Source organism: Suillus plorans, assembly GCF_016647745.1.
Source record: "Suillus plorans strain S12 chromosome Unknown HD556scaffold_52, whole genome shotgun sequence".
Classification (NCBI taxonomy): Eukaryota; Fungi; Basidiomycota; class Agaricomycetes; order Boletales; family Suillaceae; genus Suillus; species Suillus plorans.
The window spans coordinates 133,677-153,377 of record NW_024537436.1 but is presented as its reverse complement, the minus strand read 5'-3'; the positions used below and the strand labels follow the sequence as shown (position 1 = coordinate 153,377).

Below are 19,701 nucleotides of genomic sequence, written 5' to 3'. Positions count from 1 at the left end.
ATAAGAAATGCATATACTCTATATTGACTTGGAGGTTCCAGGGTTCAAAGTTTCACTATCACGGCCCGCTTGTCGTTGCCCGATTCACCTCAGTAATACGAACCGGATCAGCGGTGACCCGCGCCTGGATATTTTTTCATCTCACTTTTCTGGAGTTCAATTTTTGACTTCTACGGGCTCTCGCACAGTTGCCGTTTGTTGTCATCACCAAAATAAATTCAATCGATTGGATTTGAAGAATGTTTTTGTACCTGGGAACTCCTGGATACCGCAGCATTATTATGATCATCTACCAATTGGTATAGCTGACGAGATATCAGAGCAGTGACTCCGTAGTCTGGCAACCGGTGAGTCGGTGGCCTTCATGGCGCGACAGTGGGAATGTGGAACATAGTTTGCGTATAGCATTAGCAGTCTTGCCATGCAGGCGAATCTATCGATTCGGCAGACAACATGAGCTCCTCTCCTACAATATACTCCTATGAGAGGCTATGACAATCAAGTGGCGTTATTTTCCAAAGAATTCATGCGTTCGACCTCAAAAGGGTGTCCTCTCCCTCCTCGGGCCAAAACATCTCTTCAAGTTCCACAACCCTCTCCCAAATACTCTCCATCGCACGTACAGCTGAGTGCGAATGCCCATGGTGACGTCTAGCAAAGTGCTTGTTTGCCAGAGCCTCCACCTTCTGGACAAATTCCTCGAACTCCGGTCTCGTCCAGTTGTTTGTTAGTTGGCGAATCGCATTTGCAGTATAGTCTTCTGAGTCACTTTGGGGAGGGAACAGGGATTTTACATACTTCCATGCATCGAGGTATACCTAAAGAGCCTGTGTCAAGTAGCATAATATGTCGATTGCGAGGCATACACACCTGTTCCATTGCCCACAGAAACACGAGTCCCTCTTCCAACGAACCAACAGAAGCTACCCTCGCCATCTCAGCTGTGTAATCTCGCGTGGCCTTCCGTTCTTTCCAACCATCGATATCCAATTCCCACTCCTTTGCGACCCCTTCAAAGAATGCAATCTCGCGAATAACCCCCTCCAAGCATATCGTCAGCAGGGCGAGAGTCTCTCTGTTCAATTCCTCCTCAACAGCAGGTCCATCGAAGGGAATTTTTGATATGAGCAGACCAATAAAGTGTGGGTATGCGTGTGCCGCATAAATGCGATCCTGACAGAGCCAAAACGCAAGACGAGCTGGAGATAGGGTCAGCGTACCAGCAGCTGTAAGAAATTCGTGCCGAGTGGCTGCGTTGTAGCATGGCCTCAAGGTAGCTTGGTCTTTTAGATGTTGCGTGATATGACTATGCATGTTTGACAACTGAGTGGTGGGAGTGAGTGGGTAGTAATGCACGCATATACGTCATCATACATCTTATCTTATCTTATCTTATCTAATAGACTCACTTCCCTGGCAACTCGACTTCCCAGACGCGCACACATCCATCGGCGCCAGCGCTCAAAACACGTCCTATCTTTTTACCATCGGTGACATGTGCGTCACCGAGCCAAATGACACAGTTAACACCCCCTGGACCCGCCCCCTTAATGAGAACACGTTTCGATATGTTTTCCAAACTCCAGACGTAGAGGTTGGTGTCAAGAGATCCCGAAACAACATGGGTCGGAGACAGGGCTGGAAAGAATTCCAAGGAAGATATGCGCGCAGTGTGCCAGTCCCAGCGAGTCGGAATAGGCTGGTGGTCCATGATATCAATTCAGTGTACCCGGTGTAGTGATTAGCAAAACTTACCTCGCCACTCTGTGAGTGATATAACGCGATCTTTCCGGCAGACTGTAGATGAAATGTCGGTAACGAGAACCTGAATCAGAACCGGTGCTCGATACTCACATTTCCTTGCACTATCAATGCTCCATCATTTGAGACCGCTAGCGCAGTTATCGTGCCCTCGCTTTCTGGAAGTACTAGTTTATCCGTCAACGTATTACCGTTCCAAGTATGGACGTGCACGCGTTTATCCTTGAGCACGATAAACTGAAAATTACAGTTCACAAAATGGAGATGCTCACCTCCCCACCTATTGCAACCACAAGTCCCCCAGCGCCCACTGCGCTTGGTACATATGATGGTTTCAGCTCAAAGACCCGTTGATTGTTACGGATTGCTTCGACCGAGGTGATACCAGCGACAAATACGGTCTCGTCTGATGTCACTGCAACAGCCTTGGGCTGCGACAATGAAGGGATGGAAGCAGGTCTATCACATCCATTTCAATAAAACGATGACGCGGAACGACAAACAACAGACGTGTATGTGGATCCCTCAATCTCTCTGATGTGGTCATCATAACCTGCGGTGAATACCTTCCCGGAGCTTGCGGTCGCCATGCCAGATACAAGACTAGTGTGCAGCGTGCCCCCAACCAGCTGAACGGCATCTGAAGGTGATGTCGAGTCCACATCGTATGATAACACTCGCCCGTCAGCTGACCCAGCGAAGAACGTATTCGAAGACGTTGATGAGGCTGCGGTAATTGCTTTTTGTGGAGCCTGTACGAAGAGTGTCATGCGATGCACCATGAACTCAGGAAGGGTTGCATACTTGAAGGATACGAGTTGGCTTATCTCCCGTGCGCAGGTCAAAGACATTCAAATCACCAGACATAGAGAGTGACACAATGTCACTGATGCCACTCCAGACACCGCCGACTTGCTGATTGGGCACGCCACTACCAACCGTCCAAGCCTGCAACGACTTACGGGACTCGATATCCCCTGAATATGACGAGTTCAGTCAAGTTAGTAAAGCGCAGTACGTTTGAGTGCGCACATAATCTAACAGTGCAATCCAGAGAAGTCGTAAAGAATGACTTGCTATCTGGGCTCCAAGAGCAGGACATCTAGTAGAGACAATGTCAGTCTCTCAACTCGAACCACGCTTCCATCACAACTCACAATGGTTCCTTTGTGCGGGCTGTCAGTAAACTCTGTGACCGTCTCACCAGTCTTCCCATCATAAAGGAAGATTTTCGAGTCTGAGCCCACACTGGCGAAGTGGTCACCTGAAGGTCCAAATTGAACATCTTGCACAAATTTGGTATGCGTTCTGATAGTCTTCACACATTTTTAGTCAAACACTCATACCCTAAAGAAGTTTCAGACCTTATCGTATTTGAAAGGAACGCCTGCAGGATGCCAGGGATTCAGTGTTCGTTCGATGAACTTGAATGCTATTTACCTTGATGAAAGACGATGGAATTATCATCGGAGGCGGTAGCTGCCCTAAAGGGGCGCTGATACCTAATAGAAACAGCATTGATTACCTACCCGAGATGAGCTTGCTAGTTCACAAAAATGGTGACGCCGAACCTTTGAGTGTCCACTGATCTGACCCGTCGAAGAGCCGGAATCGGCAAGAAAGGCATGACCAAATCTTCAAAACCACCGTCAGGCTCTGTCCGCTCTACATAGACATTTTGCGTACTTCTCTCTGCCGTCGCCAACTGCAATTATCCGCTTGCTTTCGCCATCCCAGGCCAGATCGTTGCTACCGATTGCGAGCAGTGTCACTCAAATAAACTTCAACTCTCGATGAGCAGAGCATACCACTTACACTTTCCCGGAGAGAACTTTGTATTCTCCTTTCACAGTTTGATCCTCGCCTATAGTATCCCATATCTTGACTGTAGGATCAGATTTGATCAGCGATTGTTGTCACATATGACACTGTAATAGATGCGCACCTGTTCCAGTGATGTCTGCAGATGCGCAGTAGAAGCCAGATGGTGAGAAACGCGCAACAGTCGTATTGTATGCGTGACCAGAGAAAGTCGTTGATAGGGCGGCATTCTAGGTGGACCAGCATTGAATAAACAATAAAAACGAGTATCAAGATCAATCCTCACCTTAAGGTCACGAATCTAGAGGTGGATAGCCCATTAGTGAACAGCATAAGGGTGTACGATGGGCGACGACGCACGATCACAGTTTTCCCATTGGTATAGACAACCTTATCTTTACTAGCTGAGATCTTTGTCGATGTTCCACGTACGGTATTGGGAGAGCAAGGATATAAAGCAATTTGCTTGGATGACATTGCGAGGATCACTGAAACTTAGTAAGTGTGGTTGACAAGGTCAGGTGTGTAGACTGATCAAAAGCCCGGGCTGCGGATACGGTCGTGACAGGGGAAAGACAGATTAGGAAACCAGCTTGACGACCAGTGACTAGTCTTTAGCCAGCCTGCTAGGTTGGGGGTAGAGGTTAACAATCTTTGTTCTACAGATAAGCTAGCAGGGTCATGATCTGATAAGAATACGTTTACAAAACTCAAGACAAAACCCAAGATCAAGATGTTGAAGCAGGAGGCGGAAAGTGAGGGTAGATAATAATGTAGCATAACCGACAATAGCCTAGGAGGAAAGAGAGGTTAAACGGGGAAAGATCATTCAGTCATCCTGTGGACATTCTTCGGTAGAATAATTCTTCAAAGGATCTTTCCTCAACGCTTCTGCTTCAGATCCAATAACAGGTCCCCCAACAGTTTTTAGTTTCATCACCATCTCAGGTGCAAGCGTTGCAGCCGACGGGTCCATTTCAGGCTAAATCGATAAGCTGTCATCAACTCTGTACGGCCGTACAGTAAAGTTTACTCACCTCATCTCGAAACGGTGTGAATTGAGAGATGGACGGAATGCCGCCACCGTTGGGGGCGTCATGAAACGGTATGATGGTGCTAGTCCTTGTGGGAGTCTCCGATACTGTGTCCTTCTGCCTTGATATGGGAACGCGAGGTGGCTCCGTTACAACCTTTCCTTCCACGTCCATGTCTGGTTCGGGGTCTCTGAAAGGCACAATTTTTGGTGCAATTGCTCCCGAATTCGACCCAGACGCAATTCGTCTAGTACGACCTGCTTGCTTTAAGGTGCTGCCTGCAGCTTTGCTGACCTCCGGCACATTTTCTTTGACCCGAGATTTACGTGTTCCGATATCAGGATAAGGTGTGGCTGAGTCCATTGCGTCGGCTGACCCTGCTCCGGAAGGGTCCACGAAAATTTGGAGACGAGCATTTGTGCCTAGCCGTGGTCCACTTCGAGACCCATTGGCACTGGCTTGCGATGATGACGAAGGAGTTGGTACTGCGGCAGAAGATGAGGAAGTCACCCCCAACGCTGTTCTACGTGGGGGAGCATTTGGAGCGAGCTGTGGAGTCATTGTGGCTGCAGTCATCATTCGTTTCTGGAATTCACTATGCTTTGCTACAAGTCTATCAAGGGGAGAAGCCTGACGTGCAATTCCAAGTAGATATGCAGCATCTGCTTCACTGCGCCTGCGACAAAACCTTGCTTCAAAACGAGCCTTGCGTGAAGTCAGGCTGAAGCTTACCGTCCGGCTCTCTCAAGTGCAGCCGCGTATTCCTCATACAGTAGAGCATGGTCGGTTCCAATATCATTTGCGAGCAAAAAATTGTAGATGATGGTCGGTTTCTCCACATAGCTCGCGTACAGTACCCAAAGTTTGAGGTACGTCGACGTCCCTTTCCATCGTCCCTCTCGGTTGTCCTTTAATACCCTTGTTGCCTCTTCCAGAAGCTCTAAGAGTCCAGACTCCGCGCTTTGTCCTTGGGGGTAATTTTCGAGAGTCCATTGAACAAAACGCGAGTATGCTTCCAGTGGATCATCATCATCATCTTCGAGTGCGATTTGGATGTTCGTACGGAAGCGCCTGCGCGCTGCGAGTAGTTGCGCATCCCGCTGTGCGTGAGGAGTTTGCAGGATAGCTGAAAGAGTGGTAACTCTACGACCAGATGCAAGTGGCTGGATATTCTCTTTAGCAGCCTCTAGGACGTCACAGTCCACAATTACAGGGGCTGGTTTGGACACGTCGTCTTCTATATTTTCCATGTGTCAGAGGATCAAGAGTGAATTTTTGGTCAGTAAAATGGTTGTAACTGACATTCATTTGAAGTAGCAACTGAACGCTACGTGGTCACGTGGAATACGCGTGACCGTCTCCAGAAATCAAATTAGATCGAGACATGTAGATGGCTAAGTGAAGTCTTGCAAAGCAAATGGTCATTAATATTGATGAAGCCCTCGTACATACTTACCATCTCTGAAACTCAAATCTTCTCTTCCAGGCAGTGTACTAGTATGCTGCAGAAAATTCCCGTGCCAACACTCACTTCTATTTACTGACAACGAACTTCATCTGTTGTGCATAGCGAGAAAATGTCAAATAAGAGATGATAAGTTACTGCATAATTCTGTGTAAAACAAAGCAGAACCAGCAACCCAGAGATGTCTATAATTGACCCAAAATGACAAGCACTGGTAAATGATTGTTGGGAGGGAGATCTGGAGTCTCGGGCAAGGTGACCACCAGGACACGAAGACTGACTTGCACAGCAGTTTGTGCCTTTTTCAGGTGCACAGACGTGCCCAATCAAGACAACAAAATTCTTGCAGCTCATCAGAACTGGCTTACAAGTGAAATCATCTAAATGGTTATTCTGAATCTGCATGGAATGACCACATCATCACGGATATTTAAGAATTTGTGCTCACCATAAATTTTTGGGCACACTGACGCACGTCATGCAGGTAAGACGCGATTCTTGCAGCAGACCAGAAATCAGTAAGAGCACGACCATCTATATAGTTGTTGTGTTTTCAACCTGTATGAAAGCTGCAAAAAGGCTGTTAACGCATACTTTCAAAACATTATTTGCTTACCAGAAAATTTCAGAATTCGGGCGTGCTCACGCGCGTCAATGTACGATGAAATTTGTAAGGTAGCGGCAGTGCATGCCAGCATTGAGACTGCAATATTCTGTAGGACCTGGAGTTCAAGAGGCAAGGGAAAGCTGCAAAAACGTACGAGAATAAGTGTACTTGTCTGCTGAAGTCATCAGCAGCTGTGGAGGAGTGGATGCGTTTTGAAAACATTAATCGAAGGTGAGCGAGACGGAAATGAGAAGACATTCGGACCGCGCGAGCCATTGGATCAGGTTTCTAGCACCGCTAGGACCTGACAAGTGTACAACTACGGTGTAGCCGCCCAACGCCAGACTTGCATGGAAAGGCCTCACGTAGTCACCTGCAGAGTTTTCCTGCACACACTGAACTTGTTTGGCGGCGACCAAATTACAAATTTGCGAGACGAAAGAGCTAGTGTGACTCTCGCTGACAGTTAAGAGGATTCTGAGAATTTATGAATCTGAGAACCAAAACTGATACCATCTGCGCAGGTAAAGTTGGAAAAGCCTCAGTCATTTCGGTTGCGCAAGACTATTGCATACCAAATTTGCGTGACCTTTAGATTCGAGGACATCAGTAGCATCAGACCATGGGATGTGGAGGCTGGAAAAAATTGACTAGGGTAAGCACGAGAATAAAGAGGGATGTACACAACAGTGCTTCAAGCTTCGAGCTTCAAGGCTTGCCACCGGCGCGCTGACGCGCCGTCACCGAAGTAAACTCGCAAGGTTGTTAATGTGAAACCTGCAAGCGATTACAATTGTGATGTTCCGTAGGATCTCTCTTTTGACATGAAATGGAAACAAGTAGTGTATTTACCCACTGAACAGTTACTGGCGGTGTCGAGGGTGGGTACAAGTGAGAAGGGACACACGGACCGGTACTAGCCGGCACTGCAAGTTTGCTTTTCAAACTCCGTTAGGTCCTGTGAACCATACTACTCGAGTCGCACTGGAGGTTGACAGTACTCCTGAATGCGGAACGTTGGCGTAATGACGATTTTCCTTCGTCTAAAATGATCTTGCTAGGGGAGACTACGTGGAGCATGTGTGGAACTTCGATATGAAGTCCGAGGTGATATTATCCAGCCAGTCGTAAGTTATTATAGCCTTACGCACATATCTCAAGCCTCCGAGGTGTTACTGAAACAACTCCAACTGAAGGCACCACTTTGCAAGAAATACCTCCGTTAACTCAGTTATCTGCCACTAATCTTTCGCCTAAGCGCGGACACTGTGTGTGACTGGCGGAACCGCCTGAATGGAATGGCAGAAAGTCTGATTGCCCTGTTCAGAGACCTCCCTAGCAATGCCAGGACGTCCAAAAGTTGTGGCCTCCTAAAGAACTCAGTGCCATATTTTTGTCCAGCTGACAATTGGTTGCTTCTCAGGTTGTCAATACATCATTACCTTGGCCCAACCTTGGCCCGTCATCTCACTGATGCGGCCTATCCGAGGATGCCGTAATAACATAATTTCTTGATAGTGAGCGTCCACTGCCCAGTATCCATTCTCATGACTCATACATCATCACGCGATCTGGTGGGATCATTTCGCACAGCGGCGGCATGGTGGCATGATGGTGCCTATGCCAATACACGGTAATGCGGCCATACGTTATGCCGCATCTTGGACTGTCTTTTATCGCCAAGTACGCGCCCGGATCATCGACACAATGAATCATTTACTCGTTGTCTCGCTATTTTTTCAATAATACTGAAAAGCATTTAGAGTATATGGCCGAAATTCCAATATTTTCAGCCGTATCGCCTTCGCCCCTGAGGCCTGATTATCGCATCAAATATTGACGACCAAGTCTGGAATACGCTGCGCATATACTCTGATCCGCTGAACGCGCTGATTTGTGTCGTTTTCTTTTTTGTTTATATGGGAGGCCTAGTCTTCAATAATGTAAGACATGATATTGACAGCGATTGGTCTAGATCCGAGCTGCGCGCTCCTGGTTAGTTCCATTCTCTCTTGAACAGAGGTAATATCAATACTAGTACCAATTACGTACAGACCTGAGGTTGCGGGACTGTAGCGGCAAATCGGCGCTAAGAACTTCGAAAGAAACTTTATCACAATGTTTTCTTGTGATACTGAAACACGATGGGGATTAGTGCTGCCCCTCTAGTACATGGAATGGTGCTAGGCCGAAAAAACTTCACTTGGCTTTTAGTTCAATTATGTTAGATGTTCCTCCCGAACTTAGAAGAATTGTTGCCGTTACAATCGAGTTCGAAAGGGTGCAACTCTTACGTTTCTGGATATACATATCTTGTAGAAACTACCGCCCGAAAACGGATTTCTCCTGAGATTACTCTTCGAATCTGATTTCATGCTCAGCTTGCCGTAGGACCGTGAAAATTACAATATTGTGCGGAAACCGCGAAAGTTGAACTTGCGGTCCGAAAGTAGGACCCCGTAAGGCATCATGGCAGGTGTTCTGAGCGCTCCTCAGAACAGCATGCCGCCACGGCAGCCAAGCACAGTCCCCTAAATTTAAAAGCTCAGTACGTGTTTTGCACCAATGCAAACATTCCCCAAGTTGCAAGTATCTGCCATTTATTTAGTGTCAAGAAGACACTTGCATCCAGCTGACTCGTCCTGCCAGCATTGCATCTCCAAATGCAAACAACGGGCATCGTGGCAAGAATCGCAACCCCATGACATCAATGACATGGCCTTTATCACCATTATCCATCGCCGAATTCCCACCATGTGCCTGGGATGAGGTACAGCGTGAGTTACGGGCGCGTCGTGGTGCGTATCTGTACATACCGTATGCTTCTCTGCACCCCGCACCCCGCACTGGCTAGAGTCGCTATCTTGGCAGTCAGAAGAGCATATCTGCTCGTGCTCTCGAGTGAGATGAAGAACGACGCGCCATCTTCATGAACCATGATGCCGAGATAGCTTCGGACCCGGAAATACTCATGTTCGGTGATGAAGCTGCGAAAGATGGAAGGACACTGATCCATCGATTCGGAAGATCGAAATTTGAAACAAGGTTCGCCTCATTTACAGCTTAGCACGGGTTCAAGAGTATCTCTTCTTAGTGACCTTATAGAGCGATTTGTTGTGCTTCGCAATTATACCTGTGAGGAAGTCGGGTCATTGGGCTCGGTCCCGGAGATATGAAAAATGACTTCTTGACCTTCGTAGACCTTCTTCAAGTTGATTTTAATTGTGCTATCGATTTCTGTCGATGTATGTATCGAGATTTGCAACAAAGATAGTCTCCCGCCGAGGTATTTCTGGAGGGGATCCAGAAGGTGAAGCCATTGTTGAAAAGTTCATCTAAATACGTATGGTATCTCCGGCTTGCAGCCTCAGCTGTCATTGGCTTACGGGGTCCTGCTTCGGACGTTTCCGAGACGTCAATTTGCAGTCGAGCTGTAAGTTCATTGAATATTCACATGCACAACGAGGCAGCAGGCAGCTCGTATCATGGCATAGTAAGTGTGGCGACAAGCTCCCGGAACAAGTGGAGTTGCATCTACACTAGTACTAGTCACTACTAGCACTCGGCCTGAAACTCTAAAGGCGCCCACCTTATTCAGTTACGTATAACTGATGAGATATGCAAGCTAAATTACAGCCTAGACTGATCACACTAAGGTTGCAAGTAAGAGGAATCAGTCAACTTGATATTGGCTACAAGTACGACTTGGAAGTCAAAATACCATGATCATAATAGGGATCATAAATTTCTAAATGATAAGGAATAAAAAGTATCTTCAGTACGATCACAAAATTCACAGGTCATGCTAACGCTCAAAAACTCGTACAGGTACGTGACAAATTATTTGTGATATCGTTGAGATAAATAAGTCCAGACGCCGAAATTGATTGATTAATGAGCGGGGCCGACGACCTCTTGCTTGACCCTCGAGAAACTGGCAATGGTAGCGTCATCGAGACCGAGATGTGCTTTGACAAGTTCGGGTGGCGTCAGTGCAAGCCACTGAGTAAGAGAGATATCCTGGAACAATCCTGTATAATAATAATTAGTTTGACACGCGGCATATAGTTTGATATACAGAACCTGATCTGAAAATTTCTAGAAACAGTAACGTGGAATTGCCAGTATTCTCAACGTAATGGCCTAAAAGATATTTAGAAGAAATGTCGAACACAATCACGTTAAACCCATACCATATGATGGCGGAATATATGCGATATCGCCAGCCTAAAAGGAGAGAAGCATTCGTTGTTATATAAGTGCCGAATCACAGAGATTCGGATAGACTCACTTGGAAGTCCATTGTAGTTGCCTGAGCGGAGGAGGCGTAAACAGTAATGCGGGCCTGGCCCGAACTGGGAAGGGTTTAGTTGGATTAGATCTCAGGTAAAACTGATACGCACACGAAGAAAGTCCACTCAGGTTCCGTGGGATGCCACTTCACAAACAAAGCTTAGAAAGATATTCTCGAGATAGTAGGATTTCCTCACGTGAAGCTCCCTGTTAAACCATACAGTTGGTCAGCTCGGCTCTGACAAGGACAAGTAAGAATCACAAACCTCATACCGCCCACCTCGACAGTTACTTCGGCACTACAGACCGTAGTAGACACAGGGAAGGTACGCGTGTCTACGACCTTGTATGTACCTCCAGGTGCCTGAGTTGCGTTGACTTGTGACATGGCGAAGGTGAAAGGCATCGGGGTGTCATTCGGAATGACCATGTCCGACTCGATATTCAACGGAGGAGGAGTAGCTAATGAAGACGTGAATTTATACGATCACCGGGAATGGGAAAAACCTACATGGGAAGATGTATAATTCGCTGTCTGGGATGTGATCGAATGCTGAGATATTTACCTGGAAGTTCTTTGCGATAACTTCTTTGGGCACATGGGCCAGCCAGTCCTATTGATCATGTTCAGGCAAGGACTCACACACAGACAAACGACCGACCGTAAGGAGGAAAGTGGAATCTTCACTGAAGGAGCCGGAGTCGAAGACCAACAAAAACTCTGCGCCACCAGCTGAAGTATTTTTGGCCTGGATACTGGATCGCAGTTTAGCTCGTTGCCTGAGTGTAAATGAAACACATACCTATGGGGATAACCTGCAGGAAAGTACCATATATCTCCTTGTGACTAAATCGCAGTTTAGGCAAGGTGTATGAGCGGGTGTGATGTACTCACAACATCACCGACGTAAACTTGACCATCCGGAGTTACAGTGCTGATACGAAGGTCACCCTGGATAATATATGCCCACTGTAAAATGACCATTAGTACTGCACTCTGCAGTTCAAGAAAGTCGTATACCTCGCCATCATTGTGCCAGTGCATCTCACGGATGGCACCTACTTCCAGGCGCATATTGACGCCTGCCAAATCAGTAGCGATACTCATATCATTTACTGGCAAGTCACACGTTTCATCACTTGTAGGCGAAATCATGACATAAACCACGTACTGTTCTGCTGCCTTGCCCAACCACCAGTCTGAAGGCGATTGTGACTTAAGGAAAAAGGCCACTTGAAGTTCGGCCTAGTATGCAGTTTAAGAAACGAGAAAACACTGTGAGGTATATGCCTTACACAGAGCCGCTGTCGGTGGTGGGAGGAGCTAAGAGGTCGGGGTTTTGCAGCTCCAATGGAATATTTTGGGGTCCAAGGATGGAAGCCCCAAGGGTGCCACGGATAGCTTCAGGGATTATGTCTTCATCTTCATTCCATAGAGGATAGTTGGGGTCGTCACTGGCATAAGGGACAGTTGGACTAGCTGCCGGAGCTGATGTCACTGATGAGGAAGCTGGCACAGCAACTGCAGATGAAAGGAGGGCCAAAATCGAGAGAATTCGGCGCCACGAGTGCATTTTTTCTAGTATGCAGAAGAAGAACCAAGAAACTTAAAAAAATTACACTAAGGAACTACACAATTTGAAGTCGATCCTTTTTATACGGTCAGTGAACCTCGGTTCCGTCATTATTAACGTACCAGGAAAGGGTCGCCGCACCAGACGACATTGATTACGCACGCGATAATCGCGGAAGCATTAACAGGAACATTGTTACACAAAATGGCATAGACTGTCCAAGCGGTGGGTGTACCTGCAAGTTTCAGGACATTACCGGTTGGCTATAGAATGAAACCTTCACATGAGAGGACAAACTCATGGCAGCACATTGGCGTCGTTTGGGTATGTATTTTTACAATGTCCCAGAATGGAAATTTGGGCACGTTGCCGACCCTGAACTTGAAGCAAGTTGTTTATGGCCCACCCGACTTGGCGGTATCCTATTGACGCTTTCCTGCTGATCTTTCTCCTATTAGACCATCCCTCTAAGGAGCTACGGACTATTTTGAGCCCAAGAGCACCCACATATTCTGCCTGCGCACTGATTTTCTGGGGTTGTGAAACTTGACGATCACCGACAGCTGCTCGTGTTTCTCTATGTCAACACCACTCGACGGACGGGTTGTCTAAGAAGGAACTTTTGGAAGTGCCCGTAGTCTGCTCATCTTGGGTCGGCGGTGTTGTCCAAGAAGACGCGATATCCAATTCACGGGATAGTCCGACCATTCAGACTTGGCGGAACAGTGGATGAGGTAACTTACAGGCTCAAGCGCTCAACCATGTTTAGCAACGTGTTAATCTTTCCTAGAGACTTCAGTCACTGCCAGAAATTTGTTCACACTGCCAGCTCACTCTCAGCGAATCCGGGTCTTGGAGTGATCATGATCTGAGATGAGTGTTCTCACTCATTGCTTTTCGTTCCTGACGGATCGAACACCAGATGCAAAAATAGACAAGTCAAGACGAATTTCAACATATAGTTCACTGATACTATTGCTGGCGCTATTTGATTGCCGCAATTCCATTTGGGCGAACTTATCATCAGCAGAAAAATCGGGATTCAACAAGTTCTCAAGCACATGCGATTCTAATTTGACGCAGTTTCCAAGTTTTTAATTGCTTTGAAACCAAGTAGTATGACGAGCCGCGGGGGTCCGGGTCCTTTCCTCTGCAACCCAAGAAGACTGAACAGAATCACCTTGTCGATAGGCTCCTGGCCACCAAGCTAGGTTTGCTGCGCACTTTACCCTGGCATGTTCTCGGGTTTCAAAATAGACACCTCACAATCCGTTAGCTGCGCCATCCCTTCCAATTCTGGAAAATCAAATGTCCATTATAGGGACCTCAGGCTACTAGATCAGTCTTACGGAGCCCGTACCTCCCTGCTTTAGCGAAGCCGGTGCATATCTACATTCTACTTCGGCATCATTCGCTGTAAATTTTCTTACGGGTATCGCGCTGACTGATACATCCTGCCGTGTTATCATTCATTCTGGCATATTATAATTGGTGCGCCCACTTTGGTTCAACATAGTTCTTCTCAATTAAATGAAGGACTTCTTTTAATATAATACAACCGTCGCCTGAAGACTCGTCAACGTCCAATAGCGAACGAGAGGCACTGAGGAAGGCAAGCACCAGCGAGCACCCACTATGATGTGACACATGGGTAAATGCAAAATTACACATAACTCAAGCGAACCTGTGCCACATGTGTAAAGGATATACTAAATTTTATGCACATCTCAGCTGCTCCGAGTCCACGGCCTCAGTCAGGATCCTCACAAAATACCTTGAGGAGGTATCCGCCTGGCACCACGCTTTGTTATCCGGGATGCTCCCCCAATAAATTGCAATGATGTGCTGCTCTCGAGGGAGGGCCGACTACCTCAGTGAGGACTCGTATCAATGAATCACGTACTGTCCTTGTCAATTATCAAATCCACTCAATTCTTGAGTATCACCGATCCTCGACATTATACACACGACCATGTATTTTTCAGGGCCAACATCGAATTGGATCTCGTGCCACGGCCGTGTTCGAGGCTAGTTTTGTGCATAGATGACTCCCTTCACATATCACAACAAATATGGAATGCGATACGTGGTTACCCATGATTACTTATAGAATACTAATACTAGAATAATCTTCGAGCACATGCTTGTCAAAATGAATCTGCGGAACAACTGACACTCCACCCAAAGCGGTACACCGAGATTGCATGCAAATTGAAATCCCGTAACCAAAACGAATGTTTTTCGTCAATTTGACGCTGGTACGGTGTGACATAATGCGCGGACCCTGCGCACGCCGCAAAGTGTAGGAAAAACGCGCTTCGCTGTGCGGTGCCTCTTCGCTGCAGTCAACACGTCATTCAAAAGAAAAAACTAGCGGGCCTTGCACTTCCGATGTTAGATTATCCATCCGTCGACAAGTTTATGAGAAAGTCGGAGAGTGATAGATATTTTCCCCAATTGCAAGAACTCTAATGGCACGAGTCAGATCTAGTGCTTGCATAACACATGAATGCATGTGTGATGACGTTATCGATGCCCTTAAACTACTTTTTACAGAGCGGACGTATATCGTTTGCCGGAACATGAGACCTTGCTAGAATGCGTATATACTAGCAGGAAATTGAAATGCGTTCCGTGCGGATCATACAAGGAACTGCGCAGACTAATAGATGATGCCGTTGGAACGAGTATGGATATCATGTGGCAGATAATGCAATCTATAAATTTTGACTAGTGAGCAGATCGGCGGCGAGCGAGGGTGGTGCGATCTGAGAAGTTCACACAAGGTACAACTTCCTACTATGTAGTAGCCTTTCGTGTGTTTCAAAATAGTACACTCAATAGCATTTATTTTTGTGTCAATTTCCGTATGGGGACCGTCGTGGTTTTCAAGCTTGAGTCGTGAGCCCAAGCCGGCCCAAAGCCGGGGCTTAGGCCCATGCAAGCCGTGGCCCACATGCTGAATTGCGTGTAATCGATGTCGGAGCTCCACCAACTGTTCCCAACACCACGAACACCATGCACAAACGCCCAGCACACGTCAGCAACTGCTGACGTGGCTCAGACGAATACGGACGATGGAGGAGAGCAGGACAAGGGAAGAAGACAAGGAGGAGAACGAGAACGAGAACGAGAGAGAGGGGATGGACGATCAGTAGCACTCGAGTGCTTCGATTCTGCACGCCCGGAAGAGTACAATGACTGGAAGTCCCACCCAAAGGTCTGAAAAAAGGCACTTGAGCACAGATATCATGTCGAGTCGGTTGTATTGTATTGACGTACCACGATGCGTAGAATATTGCAGCAGCCTGCGAACCATAATGAAGCACAGAGCATGGAAGAAAAATGCAACGGACCTTCATCAGAGAAATGAGGTGATGGCTTGCTGAATCTCCAGTCGCCATCTTCAACGCGAGATCGAATGCGCTACACGCTTCCCGAATCTGCCCTTTGACATAAAGCCTACCGACGAGCGCTGAATACTGATGGACTATGTTGCGACCCAAATTAGTATATCTTGCAGAGGCTCAGTATTAGTCGGTATAACTCACCTGGTTTGCATCTTCAAGCGCGGCATCCCAGTTATGTTCGCGTGCAAGAGCAATCGCACGGTGCCCATAGCAGACGTAGTTACTGGAATTTTCCTTTATTTCTTGTGTGAATATCTCCACAGCCGTAGAGAAGTCCTCAGCAATGCATGCTTCTTGAGCGGTCTCGGACATGGTGAAGATTTCGATCTATAGTATGCTCGAATCGCGTCATAGTAAGAGTCAGTAATGAGACACGATGACCGCAGTGAACAATTGGTGCACGGCCATTGAGACGCGGACTAGGATTTCCAACATTGACTGTCAGCGTGGTACTCGTCGGCGCCTGATGGGTGAAATATTGGTAGGGTTGGATATGAGCAGCTTGATCGAGGGATCACACGCAGCTAGTCGGCCTGCGGCAACACAAGCTGTAGTACCACCTACGCACAGCGCGCCATGTAAAAAGTAAGCTACTAAATGGTGTTATTCTAGTGCTCACCTCCAGCAAAAATGATGTCGAATTCTGACAGGATTGGACAAGGCTGAGACATTGAGGGAATGCTGCTAAAGCCTGGGTGTCACGTTGCTACAGTTGAAGGTGAGCCTGTTGTCCCCATCATGTCGTAAGCCTATCTCGTAAGTTCGAGGCGGTGCCAGGGACGACGGCCTGACTTGAACACAACCGACGACTTTAAAACAGTCAACTTCACGAAACTACTCGGATCTATTCGAATCAATCAGACCAGGGGCGCACATGAGCGCTTGAGCTTGCACGAGGCGGAATTTCACAGTGTGATAATACATATTCACATAGTATCTATCAAGTTAGTGAATTGCTGAACATATACTTGTGGGGCGTGACTACCGACGTGACGAGGCGTCATATACTTTACGTACCAAAGTCGCGGCTTAGGCTTTCCCTTGCATGTGGGATAGAGTTAACCAAACAGTTGAGTCATTGACCTGACAATATGCTCCACTACCTTATCGTATCTAACGGTGCTCGGCCGCGCCAGTCCCCGACTCCACATGAAGACCCCAAGAAAACATATGATTCACGAATAATTGTAGTACGACGACATCGAACGCCTATACTTAGACGCGGTGGATACCACATTCATGTCATGAGCGCAAACGTTTCCATGAAAAACTTTTAGCTGCAACGGATCCGATGACTGGAACAAGCGTGTCACATGCGCAGTGGTACTGTATATCGCGCAGATTTTCTCTTCAACCCAGGTTAAGTCTTCAAAATAGGTCGGGACTTCACCACGATACAAGCCGTTCGCAAGTGCAAAACAGGGCACACTATTCTCCTTCGACAAAGCAGTAAGACAGTCAGCGCAGACATTCATCGTAGTCGAGTCAGGAGAATCCTCAACAATCCCTGCCTTATCGAGCATCACACCATCGAGATTCTTAATTTTGAACGTGAAAGATACGGAGACGCGCTGCACGATACATTTTCGGATGATGAAGGCATCTGTAATGCGAAGAGCATCCAAAATAATTCGCGGGCACGGTGCTCCAGGGTCTGCTGAAATAACAACCTCCATGGATCCAGACTGCCTTTGAGAACAGACAGCGCACACAGGAGGATCAGCAAACTCACTCGGTGCCATCAACAACGATACTCGATGTTGGCTTATAGTTATACAAACACCGTCGTACGAAACAAAACTGTGAAATTCCGAACAGCTGCACGCTGAACAAGACAAAGGATGAGATTTAAGACAGGTTTTCAACCAAGCGCGAAATCGGACATTTCAAAAACGGCAAAATGATAGTGGATAATAGAGGGCATCATAATAATGAGGATAGTGCTTCACATAACGGGGGTCGTCACAGGGAGGACACTGTCCCTCCTCGAGGAGGCGAGCCAAACGGCAGGGCGACTTCGCAAGAAAAACCCTGAAAATGCATGAGCCATACTGCATCGAAACAAAACGGAAAATATGAACTCACATGCTGTCCGATCCGTTCCTGTTCGTGTTCAGCGATGAAAGCAGTCGAAAAAGCTAATGGTCGTACGATGGAGTGTTTGGGAGAACGACTATGTAAAGGCCAGTGTTGGGCCAGTGCCCCAAGTATTTTCCCACTGACTAAGCCACTTTTGTTCCCACGGGTGCGTTTGCAGAGAATTAGCCATTTGCGTCCGACAAAACCCTCTCTCACTAACGTGAGAGTCGGGGAGGCTACGGCGCGTGCGCCAATCCCCGACTCGGCCGACAAACACCGTTATTCAGTACTCAGTGAGTGTTGGTTTCCCTTTCTTTGTTGACACCGTACTGGGGCTTCTTTTAACAATACCACTCGAATCCTGGCTTCTCATACCTTCTGATCCGCTCGCCTGAGTAGAAAGCAAGAGCTGATATAATCAGAGAATGCGAATGAGGTAATAAGTTCCCGCACTTGCAGATTTTCCACGTTTTCATCTGACATAACCCGAATTCACCTACAATGTTGGATGTCAGAACAACAGTCATTTCCTTTAATGGTCAATCTTTGCCTTTAGCTTGCCTTTGTTGACTTGATGCATGCCTTGGTATTGGGCATTTGCAGCTCATCTTGTCCCCATCTAGGAAGAACTGAGATACGTTTTGGTCAAAAGCCTGATAGGGCTTTGCCCAAATACTATACCTTAGCATGTTTGTTTGACTTTCACACTGTTATCACCGGACAAATTGATTGCACTCTGGTATAACTCTCCGCTGGACGCATCTCAGGACAAAAACTGTATTTTCGATATCAGGCTATCCAACGGTAAAAAAAGTTATCGTTGTTGCAAATAAAACACGAACTCTGGTGAACATCTATTATGGGCTACATCCGTCCCGACACGCGTGAGACACGGTAACCAAGCACTGGAGTGACAGCAAACAGAGGCAGATATACCAAGACCTAGAGCTAAATCGAGCATCGGACTCCAGAGTGGAGAGTGTAAATATGTCTAGAAAGACCAAAAAATAGACCACCGAGGAATCGAGATGAATGAGGAAATAACGTGAGAACACTAGTTGGACTGAGAATAACAATCTGCTATACCAGAATGGAGGGAGGTTGCGGAAACATTTCATCAAATGTGGGATGTTGTGTCACTTGAAGCGCAGGTAAAAGGTATTTGTTCCTCACAGGACGGAGAATCTTGACTGAGAAAGATGTGTGCTCAGAGTTCTGAACAATTTGCACGACAGAATTTTGGATGTCAGAGTAATCTGTAGACCCTAGTACCAGTGGGAGGCACCTCTGAAAGAACATTATGAAATGTTCATGAAGGAACAACAAAGAACCGACCGGGCATTGTGGGCTGCCGGCCAGGGCTGTACTATCGCCAAATAGAAAAATTTGCTGCAAAAAGTGGGCGGAACACTTTGACAGATGACGAAGATCCCCACACTGGTGTGATCGCGGAACAACTTAACGGATGACGAGGATCCTCGCACGGATGTGATTGGAGTGGAGTCCACTCGTAAACGAATGGTATCATTTCGTGCGCAGCACTGTGGAGGTACATTCGTAGAAAAACGGAACCACATGCGTGTCACGGCATGCTCGAGGTCGGCGGTCAAGCTCGAATTGGACAAAGGGTTCGCAAGCTGTGATGTTTGGCTGATCG

At 47.1% G+C, this 19,701-nt stretch overlaps 7 protein-coding genes across 7 annotated transcripts; all 7 read right to left on the bottom strand.

Moving 5' to 3' along the window:
• Positions 1-345: 345 nt before the first annotated feature.
• On the bottom strand, positions 346-1,404 carry HD556DRAFT_741126 (heme oxygenase-like protein). The gene is made up of 2 exons (XM_041311480.1): positions 871-1,404; positions 346-818 (listed from the first exon to the last, which is right to left on the bottom strand). Exons 1-2 carry the CDS (start codon positions 1,312-1,314, stop codon positions 525-527), a joined length of 738 nt encoding a protein of 245 aa, XP_041157174.1. The 5' UTR covers positions 1,315-1,404; the 3' UTR covers positions 346-524.
• Positions 1,405-4,112, bottom strand: HD556DRAFT_1491055 (WD40-repeat-containing domain protein; the record flags this gene model as incomplete). The annotated part of the gene is made up of 16 exons (XM_041308795.1): positions 3,943-4,112; positions 3,869-3,883; positions 3,707-3,812; positions 3,577-3,646; positions 3,448-3,510; positions 3,333-3,396; positions 3,202-3,286; positions 3,126-3,148; positions 2,919-3,077; positions 2,794-2,863; positions 2,566-2,738; positions 2,272-2,513; positions 2,034-2,220; positions 1,855-1,983; positions 1,756-1,797; positions 1,405-1,699 (listed from the first exon to the last, which is right to left on the bottom strand). The coding sequence occupies exons 1-16, from the start codon at positions 4,057-4,059 to the stop codon at positions 1,406-1,408; spliced, it is 1,839 nt and encodes a 612-aa protein (XP_041157173.1). The 5' UTR covers positions 4,060-4,112.
• A 299-nt stretch (positions 4,113-4,411) lies between these two features.
• HD556DRAFT_1446342 (uncharacterized protein) lies at positions 4,412-5,866 on the bottom strand (the record flags this gene model as incomplete). The annotated part of the gene is made up of 3 exons (XM_041307072.1): positions 4,412-4,564; positions 4,620-5,292; positions 5,349-5,866. The coding sequence occupies 3 exons, from the start codon at positions 5,864-5,866 to the stop codon at positions 4,412-4,414; spliced, it is 1,344 nt and encodes a 447-aa protein (XP_041157172.1).
• A 4,713-nt stretch (positions 5,867-10,579) lies between these two features.
• HD556DRAFT_1446341 (putative oxalate decarboxylase/oxidase) lies at positions 10,580-12,555 on the bottom strand (the record flags this gene model as incomplete). The annotated part of the gene is made up of 14 exons (XM_041307071.1): positions 10,580-10,719; positions 10,772-10,831; positions 10,882-10,915; positions 10,980-11,043; positions 11,092-11,126; positions 11,179-11,188; positions 11,248-11,443; positions 11,493-11,595; positions 11,644-11,737; positions 11,785-11,828; positions 11,877-11,951; positions 12,003-12,097; positions 12,154-12,227; positions 12,278-12,555. 14 exons carry the CDS (start codon positions 12,553-12,555, stop codon positions 10,580-10,582), a joined length of 1,302 nt encoding a protein of 433 aa, XP_041157171.1.
• A 3,060-nt stretch (positions 12,556-15,615) lies between these two features.
• HD556DRAFT_1310791 (uncharacterized protein) lies at positions 15,616-16,636 on the bottom strand (the record flags this gene model as incomplete). Its single annotated transcript, XM_041300459.1, has 6 exons — positions 15,616-15,790; positions 15,838-15,863; positions 15,912-16,037; positions 16,107-16,292; positions 16,419-16,525; positions 16,585-16,636. The coding sequence occupies 6 exons, from the start codon at positions 16,634-16,636 to the stop codon at positions 15,616-15,618; spliced, it is 672 nt and encodes a 223-aa protein (XP_041157170.1).
• A 276-nt stretch (positions 16,637-16,912) lies between these two features.
• On the bottom strand, positions 16,913-18,156 carry HD556DRAFT_1393160 (uncharacterized protein). The gene is made up of 2 exons (XM_041303608.1): positions 18,051-18,156; positions 16,913-17,996 (listed from the first exon to the last, which is right to left on the bottom strand). Exon 2 carries the CDS (start codon positions 17,705-17,707, stop codon positions 17,141-17,143), a length of 567 nt encoding a protein of 188 aa, XP_041157169.1. The 5' UTR covers positions 17,708-17,996; positions 18,051-18,156; the 3' UTR covers positions 16,913-17,140.
• A 580-nt stretch (positions 18,157-18,736) lies between these two features.
• On the bottom strand, positions 18,737-19,252 carry HD556DRAFT_740360 (uncharacterized protein). Its single transcript, XM_041311479.1, has one exon. The coding sequence runs from the start codon at positions 19,160-19,162 to the stop codon at positions 18,902-18,904; it is 261 nt and encodes an 86-aa protein (XP_041157168.1). The 5' UTR covers positions 19,163-19,252; the 3' UTR covers positions 18,737-18,901.
• Positions 19,253-19,701: the final 449 nt, after the last annotated feature.

Excerpts from the sequence above, each read along its gene's own strand:
- HD556DRAFT_741126 (XM_041311480.1), bottom strand. The coding sequence starts at position 1,314 with ATGCATAGTCATATCACGCAACATCTAAAAGACCAAGCTACCTTGAGG. Across the intron at positions 819-870 it reads TTCTGTGGGCAATGGAACAG|GTATACCTCGATGCATGGAA; the intron begins GTGTGTATGCCT and ends CAGGCTCTTTAG.
- HD556DRAFT_1393160 (XM_041303608.1), bottom strand. The coding sequence starts at position 17,707 with ATGGCACCGAGTGAGTTTGCTGATCCTCCTGTGTGCGCTGTCTGTTCT.
- HD556DRAFT_740360 (XM_041311479.1), bottom strand. The coding sequence starts at position 19,162 with ATGAAATGTTTCCGCAACCTCCCTCCATTCTGGTATAGCAGATTGTTA.